Source organism: Hermetia illucens, chromosome 4 (assembly GCF_905115235.1).
Source record: "Hermetia illucens chromosome 4, iHerIll2.2.curated.20191125, whole genome shotgun sequence".
Classification (NCBI taxonomy): Eukaryota; Metazoa; Arthropoda; class Insecta; order Diptera; family Stratiomyidae; genus Hermetia; species Hermetia illucens.
In genome coordinates this window covers 172,781,272-172,808,182 of record NC_051852.1, presented here as the reverse complement: position 1 = coordinate 172,808,182, position 26,911 = coordinate 172,781,272, and the positions used below count along the sequence as shown (strand labels likewise).

The window sequence follows — 26,911 nt, the reverse complement described above, 5'->3', positions numbered from 1 at the left end:
TCTTTAGCTATTTTTTTCACGATCGGTGCAACCACATATCGATTACTAATGTGCTCATTTCGGCTATGATTATGGTGTGTTACGTCGCTGGCTCAACAAAAGATTTTCGTCTTCATTATGGCAAGGTGTTACTCATTGTATTTTGGATTTGAGACGTTCTTTTATGCGTGGATCACAAAAGATACCAGTTGTGGAACGCCACTTTATAAAAGTTGCTCTGATGCTTGAAGGCAAAAAAACATTCATATGATCTAGTCCACGTGTGTAATGTAGAGAAACAAAGTCGGATTTCGATTCAATACCAGCAAAGTTTCAACATTAATTATAATTTTGGAATTTCACCACATAGAGACCCAACTAAAGAATTAGACGCCTTCCCATCGACGATTGTAACAAGTAGTTTGAGATGAATCGTTATCTGTCAGGTATACCAATAACTGGTGGGAATCATCTCTATTTCGTAGATTTCTTTTCAATATTGAAAAGCAATAATTACAGAACAATTTTTTAATTTTCTGTTGATATAGGCAGCGTCTCCTCTCTCAGAACCCCAAATGGCAATTTTAACGGTAAATATAAATTTTATACTTCTGTTTTGAAGCTGTTTGGACACTTTGCTTTTTTTATTTTACTTTTTATTTATATGATACTGCTTTACTGAGCACGAAAATTTGAAAGAATCTATTCAAAGCCTCACTAGTGTTGTATTCTTCCATTTACGCTTTATTTTTGGAAGAATGCAACCTAATTTTTTTCTCCAGCTCTTTCAGGTTCTCTCTGCTTAATCCCATAACGTATTTTGCAGTTGAAATAATTCGAATAAATGCAGCTGAATCGATCCCATATCTTTACATTTGTGCCACTGTTTGAAAAGTAGTCTATGGGATATGCCGCACTCAGTTGCTGAAATGAACTGTGCTACTGCGGTAGTTTTTAGTAATTACATTACACTTGAAAGAAAAAGCAAACTTAGAAAGCTAGCATCACGAAACGATATCTAAATGAATTTTACATTTAAAACATGAAAATCTTGAAAAATTCACTTATCTTCCAAATAAAATAAAAATAGTTGAGCAGCACCTAGTCTTGTTAGTGCTGATGAAGTGGCTTCCGGAATATCGATATTTGCAAGTTAAATAAATATTACTAGCGAATGGAAAAGCCAAGTGCAAATACTTGTTTACTTGTTTATTTAGATATATTTCGCTTATCAATATAACGGCCTCTACTGGATCAGTAAAAATTTTAGGTTTTTCTGACTTGAATTTTTTTCCACCTAGATTGATCATTCGACCTATTGTGCCACGTTACAATTAAAGTCACCCATAAATATGATATAGCTGCCGACAGACCTGTCACAATTTCTTTGCCTAGAGCAGTTGTCAGTACATAGGTGGATACCTTAGTATCGTCCCTAGGCATGTTATTCAGCGGGATTATTATTGGTTGCGGAGAGTTTTTGTTCACCTGTTCGTGGAACCTGGCAATAAGAGAGATCAGATAGGATTTAACATAGTGGAATACCATATATGTACTGTATTTGCCTCTAATTTTTTAGACCCGCATTTTGAACCCTCGCTCCCCGATTTTTTACTCAATATAAGAAAGGGGATCATGTTCGAAAAATACTAATTGAGCTCTTTCGTTTGATGATCTACGTGACCATCTTCTCTCCCCGTTTTCGCATATATTCCCCATATATACCCCGCTTAAACCCAACAAAAAATAGTGCCAGTCGTTGCACGTGTAGCGGTTCACAGACCAGATATTCTCACCAAATTTCACGATGATTTCTTCAGCCATTTTGGAGTAAATTTCGTTGACAGACAGACAGACATTGAATCGATTTTAACAAGGTTTTGTTTCACACCAAATCTTAATAACGAGAGTGATTAATATTAAAAACTCAAATCTATGACGTCAAGATAATTGGGTTTTTTAAAAAAATTCGTAATCTTTCAAATTGAACGACTCAACTTGATTCATTACTGCAATTAGCTGAGATGTGAATTTGGTTGGGCGGCAATAAGATGCATTCTTTTCTTGCTAAAAGCCATATTTTAATAAATCGACTAGCATCCAGTTCTATGGTGATGAAGCACAAATATGTTAGGTTACTAGTTTAAGACGGAATTACTGTGGCTTGATATTGAAAGATGCAATATATGTTACCAATTTAGTCATTAACATGTTCTATACAAATTAATTAACATGTTTTAAAAAAAAATACAAGAAAACAATCTCAAGAATACGTGATAACCTTGACGGGTTTTTTTAATTTAATTGATTCTCTGACTATACTCTCGAGGAAGTGATATGTAATGTTCGCGATTCTTTACTAATATTATTCCACTTCAATGTGTCGCAACATTTCTAAAGGTGATAGTTGTCACGAATGGTTAATACTAAAAATATTGAAAAGTTCAATGTTAATAATTGCGTTATGCTCAAAAACTTCCCATATATAAATAAAAAAAATCTTCCAGAAGGAATTTTCACATCACCAAACATATTTGATGACAAATTTTATTACTAAAAAACTACGGTAAAATAGATGTATTTTACAACTGCGTTGTGTTCAATTTTTGAAATTTTTTAAATTTAATGATAAAGATGGAAACTTTAAAGTCGTAGTTGCTTCTCATTTTTGTAGAGTTTTGACTTCGGCTAATACATTTATATGTAATCTATCGCAAGGTGATGATTTGTGCCAATAGGCACTTCAAACTTCTGTGCAAAAAAAGATACAGTTTCGATGTAGCACGTTTTGCTTCGGCCTTTAATTCCATCTTAACAACGAAAGTTCAAATTTCGTTAGTTGAAGTTCTGTTATCAAACACAAACTGTCCTCGTTTGATGTCTCAATGGTGTACTGAGGCCTTTTTAAGGTTTTGTAGAAAGTAAAACCACTCACCAGAAAAAAACTGAAAAAAATCATGATGATGTACCGAAATATCCTCCATACCGGTATCTGCTTAAATAAACTTAATAATAGTATATTAATATATTTTTAAATTTTACTGCAAACCCCCCTTAAGTTCACCCTAGGCCCCTTAAAATGTTGCATTAATATAGGTTTTAACAAAAGGCATAATATATATTTAAATTTTACTGCAAACCCTCCTTAAGTTCACCCTAGGCCCCTTAAAATGTTGCATTAATATAGGCTTTAACAAAAGGCATAATATTTGAAAGTTTGTTGGAAATCTTATTATTGTCAACAATGTTACAGTAGGTCAAATGGGTCAAATTGGTACTCCCTAAAATGTAAGTACCACATCGAATTGAATACCTGGTATATTCAAGAGGTATCCACTACGAATTATGTATGTATAAATAAAACCATCAGGTAACTAAAAATTATTACATAAAAGATTAACAAAACTTTTCATATATGAAGCGCCGAGCTTCCGGTTTGTAACCTGCTTTAAATTAAGAATAAAAAATATCCCGAAGGTCCTATGTGGAAAATACTTCTACAAAAAAGCGATTCCTAACGTCAATTGAAAATTTTTCGAATGCATCCACATTTCTACATTTTAAACTTCGACATAACTAAAATTTAATGCTACTACACAGCAAATCCCATTAAGAAGTACTTTCCTAGTACTAGGCACTCGGTATTACTCAAAGTAAAGAAAGATCTGTGTAATTACAGCGAATGGTAATTGGAAGTTTATGCAAGCTTTATTATGTGCCTTTTACAGAACATTACATGGGAAAGTATGACCAAAACATGGCGAGAGTACTTCTAAGCAGTTACGAGCTAAGTACTTAACTATATTACTTAAGTATAGTACTTCTACACATTTGGCGGTCAGATCGAGACATGCATGGTCCAGGTGGGAGGCAACACCTTATGTTAGTTGACTCAACCTAAATTACATTGTAACATATTCAAGAGAAGAAAAGTACCTTTCCCGTTTTAAAATTCAAACGAAATCACGCACGGCGGTCTTGATTCATTTATCGTATGAGATTCTCCTTTTTACCTTGGTGGTTTCCCGCATGCACTGTGGGAAACTTCCGAAAAGTTGCACGCGTCATCGGTATCAAATTTATGAGTGTCATTGTCATCACCCCAACTCGATAATCAACAACACTATTGAATGATTGCAAATGGTGTTGCTCAACTTGTTGAGCGTGAGCTTGAATCGCTCCATGCGCCTCTTAAAGAGTTGTGAGATTGTGGGCAAAAACTTTACCACCCGACGCCATCCATGGCATTCTTAGAAGGAACGAGCTTTTGGAGGTTGTATGGTTGCTTCTGGTCCACGGCTGAAGACCAGCAGGAAATCCATTGTAGGGAGTTTTCGAAACGGATTCAAAATACAAGTTAAAATAAGATGCATGGGGGAGAGAGTAGAGCATGTGGGTGACACAAAAGCATTCAATATTATGGTGCTTTAAATGATGCTCTTATGTGTGCATGGATAGATCTGCCTTAGAATTCGTTATCACTCTAGACGTTTATCACTTGCAACATCAGCACGAAGTTAATAGAAACAAGTTTGTTGATTTCTCGCTGGGTGTGGAGGTAGCTTGCAAAAGCTACCAGTCAAGTTATTGAAATTGGACCTGATGCTGGAGCTCTAAAACCAATGCTGCTTCAAACCCGCCCCCAAAAAATGATTTTCTGAAGGTTCCCTCATATATAAAGCTTGAAATACTGGTTGCTTTGAGTTTTCAGTTGGTAGTGAGACTTCAGTTGGCGTAGACGTGTGGAAGTTGATACTAGTTTTGTAGATGCTTAACGATCGTATTCCCAGCTTGGATAAGTAATTACTAATAGACAACGGGGTTGCATATATAGTATGCTCATACGTTCTAGTGAAGGTGCTGTCTGTAAACAAAGTTCATAGAAAAAATAACTAGTGGAAATATTCGAGCCAAACGCAAATTACCAGTTAAGCAATTAACGCTTTTTTTTATTATTATCAAAGAAGCAAATAACTATAAAAAAATCCCTGGAACGCAATAATTCTGAATAATCGCAACAGGAAATTGGAATGTATATAACGAAGTTAGATTGTGGATTTTATTGAATCAAAAGCTGTAGAAACAGTGAAGGAAGTTTTAGTGTTATTTGCTATTAATCATTGGCAATTATTTGCATCCTTCCACTTGGAAACAACTGTTAATATTGTTCTTGACACAAAAGCGATGAATCGTCAACTATCTGAATTGAGTGCCAGTGAATTGAATGAAGCTATCGACGATACTAATTTCCCACAATCACATGCCATGTCCCGACAAAGGAATAGTAGTGTTTGCAGTACGAGTAGTAATTCAGCAGTAATGGGCCTTTCAGATAGCGTAAGGAGCTTGAGCAATTTGGAGAATGAGTTACAAGTCGATGAAACCCAAACTTGTAAGGATCAAAGTAACAATATTGAAAACGTCAATGATGCAAATCCACGTAGTAAGCCAATTGGGTTTATGCGACGGGAGCACCCGACAACTTTATTAAAGATGAATGGAAGCGTAGAAGGAAAATTTGATGTTCCTGGAACACCGAAAACGCCGAGGACGTCCACAACGCCAGGTAGATCAATATTTTATAGAAAGCTGCAAACATATCGCGAATACATGTTGACTTGAAATGTACACCGCTGAAAATATTATTGAATACATTTCGATTATTCAATATGTCCAAAAGAGGATAAAGTATGACTAGTTTCAATAAAATTTGAAATTGTAATAATGCCAGCTGAAGGAAGGGTGCCAGTTATGGTGCGATAATCATTGATATCTAATAGCAAGCCTCCAAAACGATATGTATAATGGAAGATATTTGGTTTGGTTATTAGCCGCATTTTCAATTTCTCACCGGACGGTATTCCTATTTTTCCTTTTGTCCTTTAATGCCTTACATTCATAAAAATTGTATATCAACTGTAGGTCAATGTTCTGCTTATATTCTAATGCATACAAATATGAATGATAACTTTTTATATGAAATAGAAAAGTCATGTGAGTGGTTTGAAGTACATATGTATATCGCGGAAAACATGAAAGAAATTTAGGATCCGTGGTAGAACACATCAATAAATACTCTCTGCCCATAAGCTACGTCATTCAAAAGGTTATCACTTTGTAAAAGTAACTCAACCTTTTCATATTTTGCTATACTCTTATCTTAGATCCATACTACTATGGTGGTCTGTTGAACCAGTTGGTGATTATCACACTGATTCAGGCATTTTGAATTATCTACGAATATATAATTAGATTTATGGAAATTAGATTCCCAATTTGAAATTTAATCTGACTGTTAATTTAAATGTTATTCTCATATATTTCTAGGACATGAGAACTGCACATTTCACCATGATCTTGAATTAGATCATAAGCCACCAACGCGGGAAGCTCTATTACCGGAAATGGCGCGATCTTATCGATTGCTTCTTGGAAGTCTTGGAGAAGATCCAGACAGACAAGGACTTCTTAAGACACCCGAGCGTGCTGCTAAAGCTATGTTATTCTTCACTAAAGGCTATGATCAAAGCTTGGAGGGTAAGTTATTAGTGAAATAATTAAATATCTAAAAGTACATAATTTTGGTCTTTGAGTGCAACAAAACATTACATAATGAGGCGACAGAAATTTGAACCAATATAAGCACAATCATGATTCTAATTTGTTGACTTCCTATTTTTCCAAAGTTGATATTATGTTACTTCAAGCCAAGTCTTTCATTGCAATATGCACGTTGCATATTGACATACACACGAGCTCCCTCTCTTTTCAAAATAAAATCGCCAACTTTGAGAACTTTCAATATGCTAACATATACGGAATTTCCTCATATTCCGCGCAATGCTAAAAAGTTACCACCTGTTTGACATTCTTGTTAGTTGTTTAAATAGTTTACCTTGGTCTCGATCTAGCAAATCCGATAGTACAAGTAGTTTTCATATAATCTAGTAACGGTCACAATAACAGTCAGTTGTGTTCATCACATTACACTCTTGCTTTTAGTTAAGTTGTCTACCTCGAGAATATTAACAACAGTGGCGATGATACGAGTGGAGTGATCGGTTTTAATAATGAGTAGGATAATAATAACATTTTCATGCATATGTGTTGCCAACTTCATTAATTGGGGCATACATGATTGTATTGTTTTCTTCGGATTGGTTTATAGATAATTTTTAATGCTTGAATCGTGAATGATACTCGAAGTATAGTATATTGTCCTTTGGCAGATTTTTTATTAAGATCCTAATGAACTACAAAATGCTATACATGTTCTTAAAACACAAGAGAAGAAAGCTGGGTTTATTAGACACAGTTGGTGATGATACTGAATAGCGTTAGCAGATTATCATGATTTCGGAAAGAGGTTTAGCTATGATGCCACCATCATCATCGTGGCACTACAGCCCGACGTCAGACCCTGGCCACCATCGACCATCCTTGTCCTCCAATAATCTCGGTCACGTAGCCGCACCCTTCAATCTTGGAAGCCCAGTAGTTGCTCGGCGTTCATATATATTGTGCTCTCTCATCATGCTCTCGGTCTTCCTCGGTCGACACGTCGTCCATTTATAACCTTTTTAGGCATGTGATCGACGTTCATTCGTTGGACATGCCTTGTCCACTGAAGGCGTTATAGTTTAACGAATTTCGAGACTTCTAGCTCATCGTTCAGTTCATAAAACTTGTTGTACCAAATGCGCCATCCAACACGGTCACGAACGCCCTGAAAATTCGCCGAAGGACTTTCCTTTCGAATGTGTTTAGCAAATTTTCGGAGGTTTGGGTTAGGGTCTAGGTTTCGTAACCATAGCAAAGCACCGGTCGTATTGTGGTTTTGTATTCGCGGAGCTTCGTGTTTCTGTGCACATGATTCGATTTAATTATGGGAAGGGCGGAGAAGAAAGTCTTATTCGCTAGCTAGTATCCGTCGCTTGACCTGGTTAGTCTCATTGGCGTCCTCTGACAGGCTGCTACCCAGGTATATAAAACTGTCTACAAATTCGATGTTGAGGGTCCCCTACGTGAATGCTCGAATGAGCTGGCGTCCTACTTCTCGATTGCATCATTATTTTCGTTTTGTCCTCCTTAATGCGCAGTCCAAATTCTTTCGCAATGTAAAGAGTATGCAGAAGTTCCTCTGTATCGGTCATTTTTCATCTGCGTATGCTAACAATTGTGTCGACTTAATAAGTAGTGTCCCGCTGGTATTGGTATCCATTGCTCGGGTAGCGTATTCGAGTGCTAGGTTGAAGAGCTTCGGCGCCAGTCCAACGCCCTGCTTCAAACTAGTACGTGTTTCAAAAGGATTAGTCAACCTGTTCTGGATCCCGTTCTGTTAGATGGAGTTGGTCATAGCCATCTTTGTCCGTTGTACTACTCTAGCTATTATACCAAATTGCAGTATTATGTTGTACAGTACTTCACAATCGGTACTGTTGTATGCCTGCTTGAAGTCGACATCAACATTATATTTCCAGTATTTTGGAGGATTAGTTTAATGGTAAAAAGCTGGTGGGTTGTGGAGCAACCCGGCCTGAAACTGCCTTGATACTCGCCAATAAGTCGTTCGGCCTATGATCTTATTCTATTCTCCAGAATTTTCTTCAGTATTTTATAGGACGAACAGACTAGTGAAATGCCGCTCTAGTTTTCACAACGCAGTAGATGGGCCAACTTCTTCTGCTGTCGGAATGTGTAGTGGGACCAGGATCACCAATATCGCCATCGCTACTTGTATGGGGGCGCCAGGTGTCGGATTCAGAAGCTCTTCAAAATAGGATACCCAGCGTTTGTTGATGCTATCGGCATCGCTGATGATGTTTCTATCTTTGTAGTGGGACCAGGATCACCAATATCGCCATTGCTACTTGTATGGGGGCGCCAGGTGTCGGATTCAGAAGCTCTTCAAAATAGGACACCCAGCGTTTGTTGATGCTATCGGCATCGTTGATGATGTTTTTATCTTTGTCCAGGGGCTAGTTCTGGGTTGATAACCGTTCTTATTTGTATTTACTAGTCTATATGCTTGTCAGGTGTTTCTATAATTTGGGTTTCATTAATGTTCAGCAACTGCTCGGCAAAAGATTTCCGTTTCTTACGTCTAATTATTCTATTCGAAATTCACCATAGCTGCCCTGGTTGCACGTTTGATATATTGTCTCTAGGCTTCGTTCTTTGCGACGATATCCCGCATTCATCGCCAAACCAGCCAGTTTGCAAACCGCGGGATTTGTATCCCACGACCTTCTCTGCGACTTCCTTGATGGTTTCTATAGCTTCTCCCCAGAACCCGTGTACATCTGTGTTGCTAATGTCGTGTAGCATAGGTGATAGTTTTTCCTCCAGGGCGGCTGTATATACGTGGGCCGTAGCATCGCTCAAGAGTTTATCAGCCGCGAAAATTTCGGTAGGGTTGATTCGCGATTGGTGCACTGAAAGATTCTGTACCTTCACCAAGTGATGGTGTGAATCGTAATTGACTCCTCGATAAGATCGTACATCCAATACACTGGGCACCCATCTTTTATCAATGAGGGCGTGGTCAATTTGGTTGACGATATATGCGTCTGGTAATTTCCAGGTCTTTTTCTGAATGCGCCAGTGCAGGAAGCATGTGGAGCTTAGGACAAGATGCCCACTGCTGACGAAGTCAATAAATCGTTGACCGCTATGATTGCATTCCTCATAGAGGTTGTGTCCCCCAGTGATTCTCGGATGCCAGTTTTCTTTTCGCATTAAAATCCCCCAACAATATTTTGACATCGTTTGTTGGGTGTGAGTCAAACAGTGTTTCAAGCCGTGCGGGATGATACCACCAGTATATTGTAAAACTCGAAGTTTTGTTTTTAAGCAGCGAAAGTCCGAACTGAGTGCATTCTCAGGCACTTATATATTCTAGAAAATTGGAAGAAATTTATTTTATGCCCCCCCATGTCCTTCAAAACAGTCGGCAACAAACTATATTACAGTAGTTCTATTTGCTGATTTATGTACGTATGAACAATTAAGTTGATTGATCTGCATATTAAACTTATATGATGAGGAAAAATCAATAACGCGTTAATGGAATTTGAACCGCCAATACAATATTGTAGTCATACATTGTTTCGCAGATGCGTCTTGTTTTCGTAATCCGACATTCTCCATCATCGACACTCTCATGTACTCCTTCCCTCTGGTTCCATAGTCCTCCATGGATCCCACAATTTGACCAAATTCAAATGATTAACAAACATACATCTAGACCGGACAGGAACTGTAGATGACAGGCTTTTGCATGTCACACAATCCTATTTAAATGTTGAAATGTTAAAGAGGAGCAGTCAAAGGTCCTGTAGAAAATGAGGGGACAACAAGGAGATAACTTCATCCTTTGGCAGCATGAAGTCAATCCAATGGAGTATGAAATAAAATCACATTGAAAAAGTTCTGATTTTGCTTTCAAAGGAAGTAATACAATTATGGCATCCTTTCTCTATTGGTGAAACTCAAGTGGGTGAGCAAATTAACTGAAAAGAAAAGACGTTTGTTGCCGCTTGTATTTATTACTTTGCCATAGTGTAGAAAGTCCTATTTGCTATCATGGTTTGAATTAGCCATTATTGTTAAATAGAAACAAAGTATCCTCATCTCATGAACTTCATGAATAACATACGAATTGATTGCCATCATTTACACGGTAAAGTGTGAAGAAGATAAAGCGACCAAAGAAATCATCCTTCAGGAGGAAAAATCCTTACCGTCGTGATGTTTTATTCATTTTCACATCTAGTTTTTCAGCCAATGTACTTCATCTCACCGAACAAAACCATTTGGAAAATTAAATCTTATATTCTCCGAAAGGTTTATATACTTTTTGGGCTATCTTGGACATAAAATGAAAATGGAATCTCTGCTCGTAATATCATTTCGATGAATTATGTGAATAAATACATATATAAATAAGGACCCATAAAGCTCGAAATTGACGTTGAAGAGCTTCTCTGCGTTGCAGTCACTTGCTGCCCTAATACGCTATATGGTGCGATGTAATATCACATCACATAAAACAATTATATAATAAAATAACATATCCCATATCGTTTGTTTCGTAGGAGTTTTTACAGAACTCTTTCGAAGGACAAGTTTGTGAGTAGGGCGTAGAAAAAAAATCCGGGCCCGGAGTGAAAATTATATTAGTTTGTGGTAAAAACTATGCCGGGCGCGGGAAATCCCCCCTTTCCACCTCCCTTTCGCCACGTCTGTTTCTGAGGGATCCTAAGAAATGATGTAGCTTAGGAAACGAAACAAAGCAGCTCAGAAGCCTTAAATGTTGTGAAAATGAAAAAATTTCTGCTATCATATATGATCTCACTTCCCACTCATTCATTGTTCATGAGAATCTCTTTCACCCACTCCCAGGCCTGTCAAGAACCTTTGCCTACTTCCTGTTGCATAATTAGATTCGTTCCATCGCATCGTGAAAGCATTGCTGGCACAATTTAATTAGTATCGGAAAATGTTTTCCTTTAAGATTTTAAGGTAAACACACAATCACTTAGGAGGAAAAATAAGTTTTGTGTGGCATGGCAAACGATATCCTGGAGGAACTTATCATATTCAAGGGTCATCTATTTTGTTTAATGACAATAAATCAATTTTGGTCCTATAAAATCAACCGGTCACGTATCTAAATGTAAAAACAAAAGAAAATCACAACTGAAGAACATATTGAACAAATTAATAAAAGAAAAGGGGACAATCGGTCCATTGTGAATATTTCAAGTGAATAATTCAACAATGAAACTTATGGGGGAAGCAGTCACAAGAGAATCACCAGAGTTTCATGGAGCCACAATTATCCGGACGAGAGAGAAGAAAAGTAGTTCATATGGTCGTCGTCTAGTGACGGCAATAGCATAAGCATCCTTCCAGCTGACAACAGCTCCTTAAATCATCAGCACAAATGTAAGAGGAAGGATAGGGAAAATCCTTCGAGTAAAAGGTTTTTGATGTATCGTAGGCGCTCTCTGCTAACACTCTTACGGGAACCGTCTGACTTTTAAGATACTTAACTCTATGGGGGTGAAGGAAAATATCGTTTTACCTACCTTTTTCCTTTGGCTCAATAGTGTACATTTATTGAATTGTGTTACCAATTCCTAGTGAGTGTTTTTTTTTTTTTGTGAAATTCACTTTGTTTGATTTATTGCTTGTTGCTAGCTAGTTGGGAATATTGCCGGAAAATAAACATTGGGTATTCTGCCAAAGAAAAGTATTCAAGTTTCTAGGTGTTCCTAATCAATATGGTCCATATTGAATAGAGTAGAACTTTAGCGTACAAATATATGTATAGCAATAACCATTTGTCAGTTGTATCAACGCTGACATTATTAAAGAAGTTCTTAATTTCCACAGAAGGATTAATACAAGCTTAATTTCAAACTGATTCCTCTTGTAAAAATGGAATTTGCAACCCTTGTTCCTTTGTCGGATTCAAGTTATACGCTGGGACTATTGTGCTGGGAATTATTATAAAGAAATGAGAAAACGAGCGAAAATCGGAATTGATTCGATAAGATGATTTCTATTGCTCTACTTAGTATCACATATTTTTCCAGGGAACGAATAAAATAAAATTGGGGAACAATGGGAAAAGTCACGTTTTATGGCTTGCTTGTCTATGCAGGAAGGAAAAGGCCATGATTATGGTACTTGAATCTTTGGATTTTATATTAATTGAATGTTTAGTAATGCGACCCCTTACTGAAAGGAATTTAATATGTAACGTCAGTCATGATGTGAATTATACTCACTGTTGTCTTGGCAGCAGCATAAGCCAGTTTTTTATTTTAACATCATTACTAGTATCGATGTTGCCAAGTTGCCAACACTGTCACAACTCGGCAAGTAAGGCTATATTTTATTAATATTTTTAATTACGCAGAAGAAAGGCTCTAAACGTACCCCCAGAATTCTTCTTGAAATAAAAGATATATTGTGAACTGTTTTCTGGAATTATTTACTTCCGTTTTTTAGGTGTTGTGTAAACACAAAACCTTATTAAAATCGGTTTACTGTCTGTTTGTCTGTCTGTCTTTTTTGAGGAGGTGGAAATCTTCAAAAGACACTGGTCTGGACACACCAGCGTGTGGGATTTTTACCCGCTAAAACCACCCCCGAATCCCTCCCTGCCCCGCGGAACCACCATAAGGTATTACATCACGGGGCGGAGTCAGCTCACTCTAGCTTAATCCCATTTCTTCTATACGCGGCGCACGTGGCCGCGTCTTTCTCTTTTCCTCTGCCTTTCGCAATTTATTTTGAATTGATGCGATCATGGAGTTGACCGCATCCCAATTCTCTTGATGTGCTAGCATTTTCAGCACCAGATTTTCTGGTACCAGCACCTCTCCTAGAGTCTCCTCTAAGTTCCTCCTTTCTTCCACAAATCCCGGACAGTGGAAGAATACATGCTCTGGGTCCTCTGGGACTCCATCGCAATTTGGACAGTCGGGTGAGGTCTCCAATTTAAACCTGTGAAGGTATTGGAGATATCCTCCATGTCCCGTGAGAAACTGGGTGAGATTATAATTAATCTCACCGTGTCGTCTCTCCAACCACTTCTTGATGGCAGGAATGAGCCTGTGAGTCCACCGACCCTTTCCCGAGCATTCCCACCGCTCTTGCCATCTATTTATGGATCTCTCCCTCTCAGCCTTCTTCGTCTGCAATAAGGGAGAGATTGGCTTCGCATGGTATATATTCGCCATCTCATCTGCCAAGATGTCAATCGGCATCATTCCAGAGATGACGAATGCTGCATCATATGAAACAGTCCTGAAGGCAGAGCATACCCTCAGAGCTGTCCTCCTGTAGACTGCATTCAGTTTGCTAGTGTTAACTGACATCCGCAACGCCTCGCTCCAAACTGGGGTCGCATAGAGCATGATTGAGGTCACCACCCTGGCTATAAGCAACCTAGAGGTATGCCGTGGCCCTCCCACGTTCGGCATCATCCTGGCCAGGGCCATACTAGCTTTGGATGATTTATCACAAACATACTGTACGTGTTGCTTATAGCTGAGCTTCCTGTCTATCACCACCCCCAAGTATTTGATGGCCGGCTTGGAAGTGATAATATGATTCCCGACTCTAACACAGGCGTAATTTCTCTTCCGGCGCTTCGTGATGAGGACCGCTTCCGTTTTTTCCTCCGCAAGCGTCAGACCAGAGTTCTCTAACCAGCATTTGACAGCACTGATTGCCTCGTTTGAGTATAACTCCGCATCTTCGAGATGCTTTGAGACAACAACCAGTGCAATGTCGTCAGCGTAACCCACCACTGTGGCTTCCTCCGGAAGGGGAAGATTAAGTACATCGTTGTACATGATGTTTCACAGTAGTAGGCCCAATACGGAGCCCTGCGGAACACCCGCGGAAACGCCGTACTCCTGCGGTCCGTCATCAGTCCGTCATTAGTGGGTAATAATGCGGAAGAGAAATTTATAGTCTGGTAGATAAAGGATTGTGATTTTGTCATTATCTTTCGAAAAAAATCATAGATGCAAGTAAAATTGATTCCATGCGTCTATGATTTTTTTCGAAAGTTATAGCGCAGTAGGTATAGAACTGGAAGTTAGCTGGCCGCCGGTGCTCCAATTGTCCTTTCTATATATTATTCTCGATCTTATGTTGTTATAGTCAGCTGCTTAAGGTTTAGGCATTATGTAGAAATATACGCTGCTAAAAAATAAGAGAATAACGGGTCAACTACGCCTACGGAAATCTAAATTCAGCACCTTGGTTCACAATAATACGAAGGGTTTCAATGTGGCTAGTACAAGAACATCTAGATCGGGAACAAAAGTTTTTTCGATCATTTTAACTATTAGTCTGATAAGTAAAGTGGCACTTTTTGGATGTTACGGGGATCAAATATTATAATTGTATAGGATTTGTCCTGCTTGAAAATATGCTATCTTTTTTTCCTACACCCAAGGATTTTCAGTTAAATGTGTTCAAAATATGATTATATACCTGATAACATGGAACTGTGTCTGTTTCACTGCACTTCCTTTTCTTTAGCCTTTGTCTCGTTCAATGGTAACGTTGTCTCTTCTGGTTCGAATGCACAATTTTTCACGGTCATAGGTTTGGTTCGGGTGGAATCGAGAACTGTTATATCATCATCTATTATATCAAGCCATCATTGGCTCGGTCGGCCTTGTGGTCGTTTCCCATCGACCTTGATGATCAGGCTAATCTAAGCTAGTGAGTTCTTATTAGCGTAAATGACATGCCACATCATCGAAATACCATCGTCTTTTTGCAATTCTTTTTGCAATTTCTCCACGACAGGCAGATGACACTGGGGAGGATTTTGTATTTGAGACGTTCATTGATGTGCTAATAACACCGAGCACTAGTTATGGTAAGCCATTTTATTCAAGTGTCGCCGGTGCATAAGGCAATATCGTAGCGCAGTTCACCATTGCTGGTTTATATCATTCATCCGAGGTATTTAAATCGATAAATTCTCAGCGGGTCGCTACTACCCACAGTGATAGTGTCTGTTTCATGGCGGTCGGTCTTCAAAAACTCCTTTTTTGTTCCATGCTGCGTAAGGCTTTTTAGCTGTATTTTGGGATGCTGGGATGTCTTTTTATCATAAAGCAGTGTGCAAGGTAAAGCACGTTGGATGCCTCGCATGACAGTGTTAATAACAAGAACAATGAGAACGGGCAGGAGGGTTCTTCCTTGATGATTATCGACAGGGCCACGGACCGATTTACCTGCTACACTTCGAACTTTACTCTTCGGATCATGATGGAGAAATTTGGCACTATGTCACATTGTATACCCGGCAAGCTTGTGTGGCACACGGTCAAAGGCCTCTTTTAGATCCATCAATTCATTGCTTTTCACGGTGTTTTTCATAAGTAACCTGCGGTGTCTTTTGCGTCAGTAGTTCCGCAGTTCTTGACAAACCAGACTCAGACTAACATCTACTGTCTCAGACAAATGTCTGTGCCAGCAAAATATCTGTCTTAAATGTTGTTATCGCATAAATCAGAAACATCATTTCGCAATTCTGCCGAAACACGACAGAAATAGAATTTAGTATGTTAGCAACAGAAATAAACAATTTACGATTTTGTTCTACTATGAGGGTAATTAACAGTTCTGCCGGAAGATTATTCTTGATTATTTTTCTCCGCTTGAGTAGGTTTATGACTGTGATGATGTTTTATTTTTATATGAAAGAGCGATCTGTATCCGCATATTACCGTGGCTTGTCATTTCATTGAAACTTCATGAGATGTTTTTCGATTGAGAATCGTGGCTAGGTGCTTCCTCTATGTCTTGGCACACTCAGTATCTGCGTTGGATAAGAATATACATTAGCTTTACATTGTTTCAAATCAACTATATAAATTAAAAATTCGGATAGCTAACTGTAAGCGGGGAACGGACTCCCTGTGTTGGGCAATAAATTTTTTTTCCCCGAAATAGTAATTTCACCTGCCCAGTTAATATATCGCCATCATTGAAAAAAACCGATTCGGAACGCTTACTTATTAATTATAATAGCTTAAAAATCAAATTCTCACAACGGGGGAATGAAAACGCGGTGATTGGCGAACACTTCATATGAGGTCATCTCAGCTTTTGAAGTTCTCATTAAGTTTTTAACAGAAAGGTGTTAAAATGTTAAATGGTTACGTGAAAGGACAATTCGACAATTTACCTTACATTTCGACAGTAATGGTAACAAGCTATGAAACAACTTCCGACAAGTAAAACATCGTCGTTGTGTTATGCTCATTAATTATACTACATAGTATAGCCATAAGTTCTGTCAGTCAAGTAAATCTTTATTTCTCACGAAGTAATAAACTAAATCAATCGAAAAGTACACCATTAGAAAAGGGAAACATGGAGCTTTCAAACAAAAGAAATATATTCAAAATGGCCGCTGCTAACAGCTATACAAGCACGAAGTCTGTAAGGCCATGCATCGACCGCTTCACGCACGGTATGAAGCGGCATTTCTCGAGATGCAGGCACGATGCTGGCTTTCAAACTCCCCAAATCGGTGTAAGTCGGATCGCAAGCAGTCTCCTCCAACCTAGCCCAAAGGCTGTAGTCCAGAAGATTCAAATCTGGGCTGCCCGAAAACCATTCTTCCGTGGTTATGGAGTCAGGGACATGTGCCGCTAAACACTGCTGAATTATCTTAGCTTTGTGAGAGGGGGCCGAGTCCTGCTGGAAGCACCACGGCTTTCCAGCGAATAGAGATTCACTCAATGGTGCGACTACATCCTCTAACATCTTTTCGTATACGCTCGCATTGGTTTTGATGTCGGCCTCGCAGATATGAATATCAGTTACTCCGTGATATGAGACGCCCCACCATACCATGACAGAAGTCGGATGGTGACGACGTTGGGCTCGCGGAGCATTTTCTTTGGCTTCATAACAATTGTGAGCTTATACTCGATCATTTTCTGGGTTGAATTTTTCCTCGAGAGTGAAAACTTTTTCATCAGAAAATAGAATTTTGCAATATTTTTTATCGGGAAATCATTGCAGGAGAGCACCACACCGAGTTCGCCGTATTTCCTCCCGCGGCTTGTCAACCACATCAGCTGTTTCGCGGTATCGAGTTAATGTCCTAAAATCGAATTGTTCGTTTACCGGCAGATTTTTTAACAAACTATGAATCTTTTTCGACGTATTCCCACATTGGTGCAACGCAATAATCGCGATTCTTTTTTCGTAGTTACCGAACTTCATCGTGTTGTCGTTCACGCATTACTGACCTTCGGAACCTGAAAGTCTGACGGAAGTGGGGTATGGTTAGGTACTCTCCGTGAGCAGTGTTACCCGTTTCGGCGGGTTAACATTTCTCGCTATACGCATCGACTGACAGAACTTATAGCTATACTATGCACCCATTTGGTGGAAATAACGCCCGTACAATAAGTTGCACAAGAAATTCCACTCGCATCTTTACCTAAGTGACGATAAAACTTACTTTTTTGGAAGATTCCCAGGCCGCAAAAAAATGGTCTTCTATTGACCGGGATTCGAACCTTGGGTCGATTGAATATTTTATGGTATCTTTAAATGTATTAGGCTCATTTATCTCTATCTACAAAATGCTTACAAAGTTACGGTTCCTTCGTAATTTGACAGCTGAAGATCTTCAACTGAAACAGAGCGTTCGAATTTGGTTGAAATTTAAAATACTGATAATTCAAAGCTTTGAGCGTTTGTGTGTAGTGAAAATAAAGCGGGGATTTGAGGATAAAACGTGGGATTACAAAATGTGATGCATGATAGGCAGATTTTAATGGAATATTCTTCAATTAACTTGTTACTTCTTGTAACGAAATCGTTGTTTACCATTAGGTGCTCATTATCGTGGATGGGTGCCTACCGTTAACGTATTTCATTAGGCCATGGAAGGATCTGCAAGCTGTTGCGCAATGCGAGATATAGTACCAAAATCGTTTTTTTGGGTGAAAACTAATCTACTTCCCAATTAACCATATATTTCCGGTTTACATTCGACATTTCGCTACTGATTGCCTACTTTGCTTAGGAGAGGCGAGCAGTATAATTCTACATGAATTGCACCATTTTATGCTATTTCCTCCCAAAAAAATGCTTTTCGAAACTTTAAGTCCATTCCCGGTAATCAGATTTTAATCGAAGAAGAGAGATGAAAAGAAAGTTATAGTAAATTGCTATTTCCACTGTGTACTCCAACGCGCACATGCGTACAAGCGTATATGGGTAAATCGTGAAATATGAATGCTCAGATCGTAGCGTCCCATTATTTTTTTGCTAAAGCGGTAACAGATTTGGACAATTCTCTGAGCGGTGGAATACAGTATTTACGATTTAACAGAAAAAAAATAAAACGTGGGGAGAAAAAAAAAGCGGGGAACCTTGACCCCGACGTGATTTGAACACGCAACCTTCTGATCTGGAGTCAGACGCGCTACCGTTGCGCCACGGAGTCTCTTCATGTTACTTTTTCTATAGTAACTCAACATCAACATCTATTTGAGATTAACTAAAACATTTCTTGAATTGAAAAATTTAGTAAAATCACAAAACCTATAAAATTGTACAGATAAGATGTATAAATTTGCATTAAATTTATGAGAGTTTTCCTGTAGGTAAAAGTAAAACGTAAATTGATTTATCTCCCATTAAGTGTAACAACAATCAATGAAAAGTCGCGATTCATACTTTTTAAAATCAGCCTTAGTTTTAACATTACATGAAGGATCGAAAAGTACAACCTACAACCAAATCTTACATAAGAATTGGGCGGCATTATAGCAACGCGATATAAGCAAATAATGTTAGCGTTTATTTCGACTCTGTTAGAACCTTCGCCGTCAATTCACTATATTTAATGTAGAAAGTGTCGGGTACTTTTCTTGCTGCTCTTTAAACTGAATTGCCACATGCTTGGGACTTTCATTTGTATTTTCTCTTTTTTTCCAAAACACGAATAAATAATTTGTTGGTTTTTTTCAGAGGCTTTAAATGGTGCCGTGTTTGACGAGGATCACGATGAAATGGTCGTTGTTAAAGATATTGAAATGTTCTCAATGTGCGAGCATCACTTGGTTCCATTCTATGGAAAAGTATCTATTGGGTATCTTCCTTGTAAGAAAATTCTTGGACTCAGCAAATTAGCAAGGTAAGCTCATATGAATGCTTTCATCTCGTACGAACATATAGCTGCAATCCTCATTTCAATACTGTATTCAAAAGACTAAATCTTTTCTGTAGCGAAAAAAAATAAATGTGTATTCGAAGATTGCAGCTAAGTCACTCTTTCTCAGGGTATAATTTCATTTAATTCTATATTTTTTGCCATTTTTTTGGGAAATAAAGTCAGCAACCAATGGATATTGAAGACTTTTGTTGTAGGTAAAAGGAAAAATTCTGTTTAGATATGTTTTTACATAAGCTTACCCGCATTTCACTTCTCTTTCATTTCATTTTCATCGACAAATTAATAAACAAAATTAAAAAGATATATTTTGATTTTACAGGATTGTTGAAATATTCTCACGCCGTTTGCAAGTGCAAGAGCGGCTCACAAAGCAGATTGCAGTTGCTGTAACTCAAGCGGTTCAACCAGCTGGCGTGGCTGTTGTAATTGAAGGAGTGTAAGTATAACTTGTATTTTATTCCTATATGAGCAGACCTTTTACTACTTTGACTACCTTTTTGTATCATAATTGGAGTTAAAGTAAATTTCAAACCAAAAATTTAAATTAAAGCGAAGAAGACGACTCATTATGGAGTTTAGGGCAACAGCTTCTCCAATAAAATCAATTCGTACTTACTTTGGAAATTAAACAAATCACAAACCAAAACTCGACGCCAGGTGTGAAAGGTTTTGTGTATTTTATATCCGAGAATATTTCATTACATGGTGATTTCATTTGTACATAGCTAATGTTTAGAAATTTAATATCTCTGCTGTCTTTTGGTACCCCAACTGTAACTTTTTTAGTAATAGTACGATTCTTTTCAAACTTTCCAATATCATACCTTATATCAGAGTTTTTCCGCTAGTTTTGCTTCGAAAATTAGTCCTTAGTTGTCTTTGAAGGCATAAAATTCACTATCAGAAAAAAACGCGAAAATTTTTCATAAATGGAATTTCAGTTTGTAGTATAATCAGAAAGCGCGCAACTGTCTTTATTTCTACCACTGTATTTACATTAAAAATCATAATCATCATCAACGGCGCAACAATCGGTATCCGGTCTAGGCCTGCCTTAATAAGGAACTCCAGACATCCCAGTTTTACGCCGAGGTCCACCAATTCGATATCCCTAAAAGCTGTCTGGCATCCTGGCCTACGCCATCGCTCCATCTTAGGCAGGGTCTGTCTCGTCTTCTTTTTCTACCACAGATATTGCCCTTATAGACTTTCCGGGTGGGATCATCCTCATCTATACGGATTAAGTGACCCGCCCACCGTAACCTATTGAGCCGGATTTTATTCACAACCGGACGGTCATGGTATCGCTCAGAGATTTCGTCATTGTTGTTGTTAAAAATAATTCTCCAAAAAGGCATGGCGTATAAAATGGAGAAAAGTTTTCTGTCATTGTTTCCCGGTCCCGGAAATGCCAGAGTATTGGAATTATTGTCGTTAAGCAAAAAAGTTTGCATCGGCCGGGAATCGAACCCGGGCCGCCCGCGTGGCAGGCGAGCATCCTACCACTGAACCACCGATGCTGCGAGAAATAACTGTCAATCAGTGTATTTACTAAAGATAAGAATAAATTAATACAAGCATACTTTGACTTATCACGTTAATTGGTTCCATGAAACTGTATTATAAATGAAGGTCCGTGAAAAGAAACGTCTCTACCACAAATTTCTCGACGATAAAACGCCTGCTAATTGGCAAATTTATAAGAATGCCAACCGGGAAGCAAAGAAAGCGGTCGCTGTCACCCGAGCGAACCATTTCACAAATCTTTACGATAAACTGGACACTCGGGATGGCGAAAGAGATCTGTATCGACTTGCTAAAAGCCGTGATGAACGGACACAGGATATCGAACACTTCTGTTGTGTTAATGACAAGAACGGTACTTTGCTTACCAACCATCGAGCCGCAACGGATAGATGGCGAGAATACTTCGAGCAGATTTCAACTGAAGAATTTGCTCATCCTCCACTTCCACAATCATTGCCGACATTTGGAGCAGTTCCACCAGTCAGCGCAACTGAGGAAGAACACCATCTGACTGGCAAGAAATTACCACTGTTCCAATATGGAAAAAGAAAGGTAGCCCAGCAGAATGTTCAAATTACCGTCCGATCCGGTTACTCTCCCATACCATGAAGATTTTTGAACGCATTCTTGACAACCGTATTCGCGAAATCGTTCAAATAACCGTGAATCAAGCCGGATTTGTCAAGAACTGCGGAACTACTGACGCAATACACGCTGCGCGGTTACTCATGGAGAAACACGGTGAGAAGCATCGCCCTCTTTACATTGCCTTTCTGGATCTAGAGAAAGCGTTTGACCGTGTACCTCACGAACTCATCTGGTATGCTTTACGACAACACTTCGTGCGCTGGTTTCAATTGCTCTACCACGATCCGAAAAGTAAAGTTCGAAGTATGGCGGGTGTATCAAAACCGCTTCGTGTCTCTGTTGGTGTTCATCAAGGAAGTGCCCTCTCACCACTCCTCTTTGTCCTTGTTATGGACACCGTCACACGGGATATCCAACGTCCAGCGCCCTACACACTACTTTATGCTGATGATGTTTTCCTAGCATCTGATAGAAAAAATGATCTCGTGCAACTTGTTCAAAAATGGAATGATTGCCTCATGCAACACGGTCTCAGATTGAATTTAAACAAAACTGAATTTTTGACGACCGATCCCCATGAAACAGGCACAATCACTGTCAGCGGCAGTGATCTGCCCAGAACTGAGCGATTTAAATACCTCGGCTCAACGCTATCAACCAATGGAGAACTGCGTTATGAAATTGCTTCACGCATTAATGCAACCTGGATGAAGTGGCGTTCTACAACTGGTGTCCTTTGTGATCGACGTATCAACGAACGTCTCAAATCTAAAATTTACCGCAATGTCGTCCGTCCAGTCGCTCTCTATGGTTCTGAGTGTTGGCCGACCATAAAAGACAATGAACGGCGTCTTGCGGTAATGGAGACGAATATGCTACGTTGGACTAATGGCGTCACACGTTTAGATCACATCCGAAATGAGGATATCCGATATCGTTATGGGGTTGCACCGATCGTGGAAAAGTTGCGAGAGAGGCGTCTTCGATGGTATGGTCACGCAATTCGTGCAAACGAGAATTCACTTGCCAAGATTGGTCTGAACATCGTCGTCGATGGTAAACGACCAAAGGGCAGACCTAAGCAACGGTGGCTTGATACGCTGGATCAGGCATTCGATAGAGCCAAATGGCGAAGCCGATCACGACGAGCCGACCCCGCTTGTGAACGGGACAAAGGCTGAAGAAAAAGAAGATGAAAGTGCGTTATAAATCAAAACGTAAGAAATATATGCTCGTATGCATAGGGAAAAGAAGAGTAGAATTCTTCGTTAATTATCGCTTGTTGCTTATGAAGTACCAAAACTAACATTACGCATATAGCACCTATTAAGAATCAATTCAAAATACATACAAAAATGTAAACGTTTTTAGTTTATACTATCAAAATAAAGAGGATTTATTAGAAAATATTATAAAAGTGCAAATGATTACAAAAGTACACATGTATATAAATATGAATATTCATGGTTCACTCTTCATCACTTGATGACAAATCACAATGGATCCCTGTCGAGTTTTGTAGTTGAGAAGCTGTCCCAGATGCTGACATTCAACATTCAATACTTTTACTTATTGAAAAGGACATCGTCTGCCTTCTTTCATTGTCTCGATCATCCTCCAAATACTCCAACCCCTTCTCAATGTGTTCCAGAAATTTGGAAATTTTTTTGGTTGAAAATTCTTTTTCTCCCTCGTCTAAATTTTGTTGTACCAATTCTGTGTCATCTGTTACAAAATTCAACAATTCTTTGTTGGAAAGTGGAACTTCAGGAATATTAATTACGTGAAATATATCCTTTTCATAGATTTCGTCAAAGCCTATAATTTTCGGAATCTCAAGAATCTCTCCGTTGATTTCTGATACGCTGTCGATATCAATGCCAGAAGAAAACTCAACCACTTCTAACCAGATTTTCGCCAGGCTTTGTTTATTGTGCCACTAGTTACCTCTTTCCAAAGAGCTTCGATATTTTCAACAGCCTTGAGAATATCAAAATTTTGCCAGATTTCTTTAATTGATAATTGCCTATTTTTATCCAATGCTATTGTATCGTCTAAACGTTCCACCAACTGCCTGAAAGTTCGACGCAGATAGTATGCTCTAAATGTAGCAATTACACCTTGGTCCATAGGATGCAACAGGAAAGTGGTATTTGGCGGTAGGAAGACCACTTTCACATTTTCATCGCTTTGGTTGAGAGTTGCAGGATGTCCAGGAGAATTATTGACTAATAGCAAAACCTTGCGCGATAAGTTGTTCTTCCTACAGTATTCTTTGACTCCTTGATAAAATTCATTTCTAAATCATTCAGTGAATAACGCCGAAGTTATCCAAACCTTTTTATTATGTCTCCAAATAACTCTGAGCGTGGTTTTCGAAATATTTTTTAAAGCCCTTGGATTTTCCAAATGGTACACCAGTAGAGGCTTCAGTTTGAAATCGCCAGCGACATTTCCGCCCAAAACAAGTGTAAGCCTGTCTTTGAATACTTTGAAGCCTGGTGTTGTAGCTTCTGCCTTGGAAATAAATGTACGTGATGGTAAACGCTGCCATTAAAGTCCTGTCTCATCGACATTAAAAACTTGTCTCAGGCTGTAATCGCCTTCGTTTTCACTTCTGATGGTATTGAACAAACTCTTCGTCTTGGATGGCTGCAGTTGAAATGTTTCTCTGGTTAATATCGAGAATCCAGGCTCACAGCAATTTTTTCGCTTTCTCTAATACAAAGGGTCGGTGTTTTTGTTATTATGGCACTTCCTGGTGAAGAAATGCCCGCCTTAATATGCTTGCGAATTTTTTCGGCATTCCTTGTTATCTGTCTGATAGCAGTCGGTCAAAGGGTAGTATAGGTCCCAGGGCGAAACGTGGATTGGTACCCACGATGAAGCATAAAACCTGGGAAACGCAACGGATCCTTTATCCAGCGTTATCTGAAAGTGTAATTACCTAACTCGCTCTCAATGTTTATCTAAAAATAATCTTCTAATGTCCATTCGTTTTCATGTAAATTTGTAAACCAATCATAATCAACCAAAATAATTTGTTCAGATGGTTCCTTTTGTTCACAACCATCGAAGTTTATTCACGTGCACCAACAAATATGTTAATACGTAGTTAAGAATCCAGAAAACAAGGAATCAATAAAACACATTGACGCCTCTCAAATATTTCTAATAATCGAAACCACCGGCCACTTGTGTGAACATTCAGAGCTATATTCAATACATATGCTCAACCACACCAGTAATTAGAAGAAATATTTTAACTTGAACATATTATCCACATTGCTTTCAATCCACTTTTATCTAAGCGGACGAACTCCGACAATGAAAATGTGTAGAATTAAAAATATATGTATGTTGTGTGATAAGTCGAAGCAAAAACGTGTTAATTCGAAGTATGCTCCTTAATTTTTCCGGTGTTATAAGTCAAAAATGATATATCGATTTATATATATGTCATTATTTCCTCAACTTTGCTTGGCATATTGGCTAGCAAAGCCGTACAATAGTCAGCCCCGTTCTACCAAAATATTGCAGCAGCAAACTTTTGACTCTAACGATAGTGGTTGTCACAGAATTGTTATATGACTATTTAATCAATACAATGTAAAAAAAAAAAGAACAAACTAATAATAACCTTTTTTTTCTCAGGCATATGTGCATGGTTATGCGAGGAGTTCAAAAAATTAACAGCAAAACAGTGACATCAACCATGTTGGGTGTATTTCGTGACGACCCTAAAACTAGGGAGGAGTTTTTGAATTTAGTAACTAGCAAATAAATTTCAGATAGATTGACTCGGACAGTGGTTCTACGCTGAAGATATTATTATTGTGAAACATAAAATAAACCTAAAATTATCTCCTTGTCGTTGAATACTCTTACTTATACGGAATTGCTAGCAGAATTAATGTACACGATTGCGAAAAACAGGTTTAGATGAGTAAATCTTTAGATAAAGATGGATTGATATGATTAAAACCACCAATTTTACATATACACATATGAACAGGGTCCAATGTAATGTATACAACAAAAATTAATATGCGAATTAATGTATAGAGCGTAAGATACATATATTTCCGTGATATGCTTGTGTATGTCGTGTATTATAAATATATTTGGAAATGTACGAAATTTTCCCAATAATAATAAACACTTACTTGCTGCCGTAATTTTGATAGCATAGTATAGTTTAGGAATAGTGTATTTTGACCAAGATCAATGCATCAAAATATATGTATATGTTTGCAGTAAAAATAAGCTGAAATGGTTTAGGGTGTAAATTCAAACAAAAAATAGACCACTTAATATTTACTGTATATTTGCCGTTAACGTATTAAGCGAAAGATTAAACTTAATAAATAGTAAGATATACAACAGATTCAATACAGAAACAATAACATTAGAAGATACTCAAAAAAATAACCTGACTTAACGACATGTTGTGATCGGCTTTTAGGGAATTTTCAAGTAGAGGAAATACGAGGAACTAATATTTATTATGTTAAATGTATTATGTATATAACAACTATTATTGAGTCGATATAAACATATATTTTTGAATGAACACAGAAGAAGCATATATGCATTTTAAGCATTACTCATTAATTGTTGATTGTAAAAGCTATTTATAAATTATAAAATATTATATGCATAAAAATGTCACAAGATGAGTCAACGTGTGATAAGAGAGCGCAACATTATAACACAGAAACATACAAGGTTAACTTTACTAATAGCGGGAGCAATGCTATACTTTAACGTTATTGTTGATTTTCATTATGTGATAATAAAAAAATTGAAGCAAATGGAAAATGTTTTTAATAATATTGTATATTTTATAGGGATTTTATTAGGATTGCGTTTTATTCCAATTGTGTCAAATATGGTGGTAAGTGCTACCTGTCAATTTCACTTAAATGCTGCTAGAATCTTAAAACTAACGTGGAATCAATAAAATATGAAGTTATGGTAGACGCGGAAGTGTTTAAAGTTCAGAGATTAACGTGACAAACGATTGACAAAAAATATATTCTTAGTTTTAATTAAGTTTTAATTTAAAAG

General features: G+C 38.1%; 1 protein-coding gene and 2 non-coding genes across 5 annotated transcripts in view; 1 reads left to right on the top strand and 2 right to left on the bottom strand.

The window, feature by feature from the left end:
- Positions 1-26,655, top strand: part of LOC119653634 (GTP cyclohydrolase 1) — a 33,064-nt gene extending 6,409 nt beyond the window's left edge. For 2 of the 3 annotated variants that reach the window (XM_038058413.1, XM_038058414.1), the window contains exons 3-6: positions 6,307-6,516; positions 19,522-19,687; positions 20,046-20,162; positions 25,496-26,655. In XM_038058413.1, coding sequence (XP_037914341.1) covers positions 6,307-6,516; positions 19,522-19,687; positions 20,046-20,162; positions 25,496-25,625 — 623 coding nt within the window. In that variant the 3' untranslated portion in view covers positions 25,626-26,655. Of the gene's footprint in view, positions 1-4,676; positions 5,546-6,306; positions 6,517-19,521; positions 19,688-20,045; positions 20,163-25,495 lie in introns of those variants that run through there. The other variant, XM_038058412.1, reaches the window with a different exon arrangement.
- On the bottom strand, positions 18,923-18,994 carry Trnaw-cca. The gene has a single exon. It is a non-coding gene; the product is annotated as a tRNA-Trp (tRNA).
- On the bottom strand, positions 21,176-21,246 carry Trnag-gcc. Its single transcript has one exon. It is a non-coding gene; the product is annotated as a tRNA-Gly (tRNA).
- Positions 26,656-26,911: the final 256 nt, after the last annotated feature.